The sequence below is a fragment of the Aplysia californica genome, unplaced genomic scaffold, assembly GCF_000002075.1.
Source record: "Aplysia californica isolate F4 #8 unplaced genomic scaffold, AplCal3.0 scaffold00582, whole genome shotgun sequence".
NCBI lineage: Eukaryota > Metazoa > Mollusca > Gastropoda > Aplysiida > Aplysiidae > Aplysia > Aplysia californica.
In genome coordinates, this window is record NW_004797852.1 from 43,384 (window position 1) to 46,509 (window position 3,126).

The 3,126-nt window shown below is 40.5% G+C and overlaps 1 protein-coding gene across 1 annotated transcript in view; it reads right to left on the reverse strand.

The window, feature by feature from the left end:
• LOC101857435 overlaps positions 1-1,412 on the reverse strand; it is a gene marked incomplete at its 3' end in the record, with an annotated part of 36,332 nt that extends 34,920 nt beyond the window's left edge. The window contains 1 exon segment of the mRNA XM_035972119.1: positions 1,061-1,412. Within this exon segment, the coding sequence (XP_035828012.1) occupies positions 1,061-1,085 (25 nt within the window).
• Between the last annotated feature and the right edge of the window lie 1,714 nt (positions 1,413-3,126).

Genomic DNA, 3,126 nt, shown 5'->3' on the forward strand with positions numbered 1-3,126 from the left:
TACAGATAGACACACACACACATACACGCATACACCTCTCCTCCCTCCCCACCCCCCACCCCATACCGACACCCATACACAAACTCATAAACATACTTGCACATACACACACATACGCGCACACACACGCGCACACACACACATACACATACACACACACACACACACACACACACACACACACACACACATACACACATACACACGACAGCGAAGGACAGTTGCAGGAGAGAGAGAGAGAGAGAGAGAGAGAGAGAGAGAGAGAGAGAGAGAGAAAGGCATAGATCCTAGTCTTTGGATGAGTGAACGGATATGGATTACTTATCTAATGCAGTGCCTAAATCCATTAAATTACAAAAAGGAACACAAATTTTACATTGCATAAAAATGTTCTGATTAGGCACTGGTAGCGATATTTTCTTTGTTGTAAACATGTATTTTGTATTGTTTTTGTACTATTCTTAGGGAGTGACATATTGTGTAAGCAAGGACAAAAAATTTGAAAATATAATATTATTCGGGCCTATTATTCTAAGGGAACTTTCATGAGAAGCGAAACCTTTTATCATCAGCGGTCGTGGCATTTGTTTTCGAGGATTCTTTCTTAACTGGGTAAACAATCTTGTGTATTGTTTTAATTTTTCTATTTGGTGGATCATCCAAAAGTCTTTCTCACATTGTGGCTTCGGTAGAGAGTCTAGTGATTATGATTAGGTTACCTTCTAATCATGTGATGGCGGGTTATGGGGATCCAGGCTCATTTCGTTTTGGAAAGGCACTTTACATGCATTTCTCTGTTAAACCCTGTCCTATCGGAGTTCTCGCCTCTTAAAAACCTTACAATCAGTGTTCCAAGTGACCATGCAATTGTAACAATTGATTTTTTTCTCATTAACATTAGCCTATTCTTTTAAAAAAACGTTTGGCGGTCACATTCAGCAGATAGATCTAGATCTAGATCTAGAATCTAGATTCTAGATTTTCTGGATTTCTACTCGTTTCACGAGGATAAAAAGAATTTCTAAATATTTTCCTCAATCTGCTAAAGCTTCACACCTACCTTCAGATATTTGAGATGCTATCATGTCTGCAAACAAAGTTTTCAACGACACCAGCAAAACAAAAAGCTGTGAAGTTGTCGGAAATGAAAACTAAATCATCAATGTCAATGATAGATTTACCGTAACTTTTATCGCAGATTTCCGGAAAAGCACGATTGTCATGTTCAATGGGAGTGTTGAACAGGAACTTAGATCTAACATGTTATGTGCACGTCCTTTCCGCAGGAATGACATGTTAAGGTACTTGAATGCAGTAAAACTGGGGTCTAATACGGGATGCCCACTAGGGATGGGATCTGCCGATCGGGCCGATCGCCCGACTCGATCGCCTAAAAAACAAACGTGACTGTTTTCAGTTTCAGGCGATCGGCCCGATCCAGCCGTAGTGGGCACCCCGTATTAGGAAGACAGGGTGCTTCATGCTTCCTCGCCCCTCTTCATAAGGGTCCATTTCAGGGTCGGCAGGCTGATTGTCTTCATCATCAGCTGGTTGTTGTAGTGTAGCGTCTGATGGGGTCACGCAGGCTGCTCCTCCTGCCTTCATCAAGCAGTACTCCTTTCTCAATCACAATCTCCTTTCGTGAAGGTTTCCTCTTCACGGCTGCTGGCTAGGTGATCTCGGACAAGGGCTATAACAGTTGGAGGATCAAGGATAATCACTCCCTCTATGTTTGCGGAGCCTGCGAGGTTATCTGGTCTGTTTCATTTCCTTTGACTCCTGCATATCCTGGGCAGAAGATCCACGGCAAAGGTCTGATTCTACTGTCTTGAATTCTCTAAAAACCAATCTGCATACAGGCTGCGGTCAAAATCGTTGAAATATCCAAATTAATATTTTATTCAAAGACACTGATTAAAACGTTCATAATTGAATTATGGTTGTTTGTTGTGTGTGTAGAATGGCATTTTACGGTGTGCTGCATGAACCCACACAACGCGCTACCTCAGAATTACAAAGTTCTATCTGACATTTTTGGCCGTTTTGAGTTAATAAGACCATGAGGTCAGAAAAAAATTCTGCCTGCTCTATCAAAATCGTAAGATTATTCAGAGTAATTATCAAGATATTCAAAGAATTGCACTCGGAAAAGCTTGGCATGATGTGAAACTCAAAACCTTTGACGTCACATTTATCAAAACTAGCCACTGAACCGATAGAACTTTGTAGTTTTAAGGTAGACATTGCATGCACAGAGCTTTACGGCGAGATACTCCAAATTCAAAAGAAATTCAAAAAAAAAAAAGATACAAATTCAGTGTCCTTACAAACAGTGTAAAAATCTCCAATGCGTTTACGTATACTAACTACAGGGTGTCTTGTAAATTAATGTGGAACCATCTAAAGGGAAATGAAGTTGGTTGAGGCGTCTACCCTGAACCGAAATTGTTTGTCCTGTATTGTTGTTATAAGTTTTGTGTTTTACGTCACCCTTGGAGTTCCAGAAGATTAGCCTACGAGATAAAGTAATATAAAATTATGTCTCAGTCCTGCTACATTGGTGACCCCCACGTAATGGGCTGAATAGCTACAGTTTGCTGTATTGGTTACGTAGTCTTGTTATTTTAGTTTAAGAGCAGGCCTTTTTTGGTCGGCATTATGAGAAACAAACCTACGTCAACATCTCCAAACATTACAGACTGTAGGAGAATTTCAGCCTCAGATGGGCTGACCTTTTCAACTTTGTTGACAAAGAAAATAAACACCTGCTAAATTTATATAGGTCGACAGGGGCGTTTGACCTTTCAAACACGTGAAAAACAGTGCTTTAAAAGCTAGTTGTAGGATTTTAACCTCCACCTACCGTGTGTCACATGTATGTCTGACAACCCAATAAGGTCAATGTAACTAACATTAAATTGTAGAGACTGTTATCAGCTGGCGCCTGGTAACCCTTCGGAGTGGTCTTGTAACCACCCTACAGCAGAACGCCTACTCTGGTGGGTTTTCGTTCGTTCGCCTTTTCGCCATGGTTTTTCCGTTTCTCTTGTGTAAAAACAAAAAAGCCAGAAACAAAACAAGCAAATAAACAAAACAACAACAACAACAAACAAATAAACTAACAAA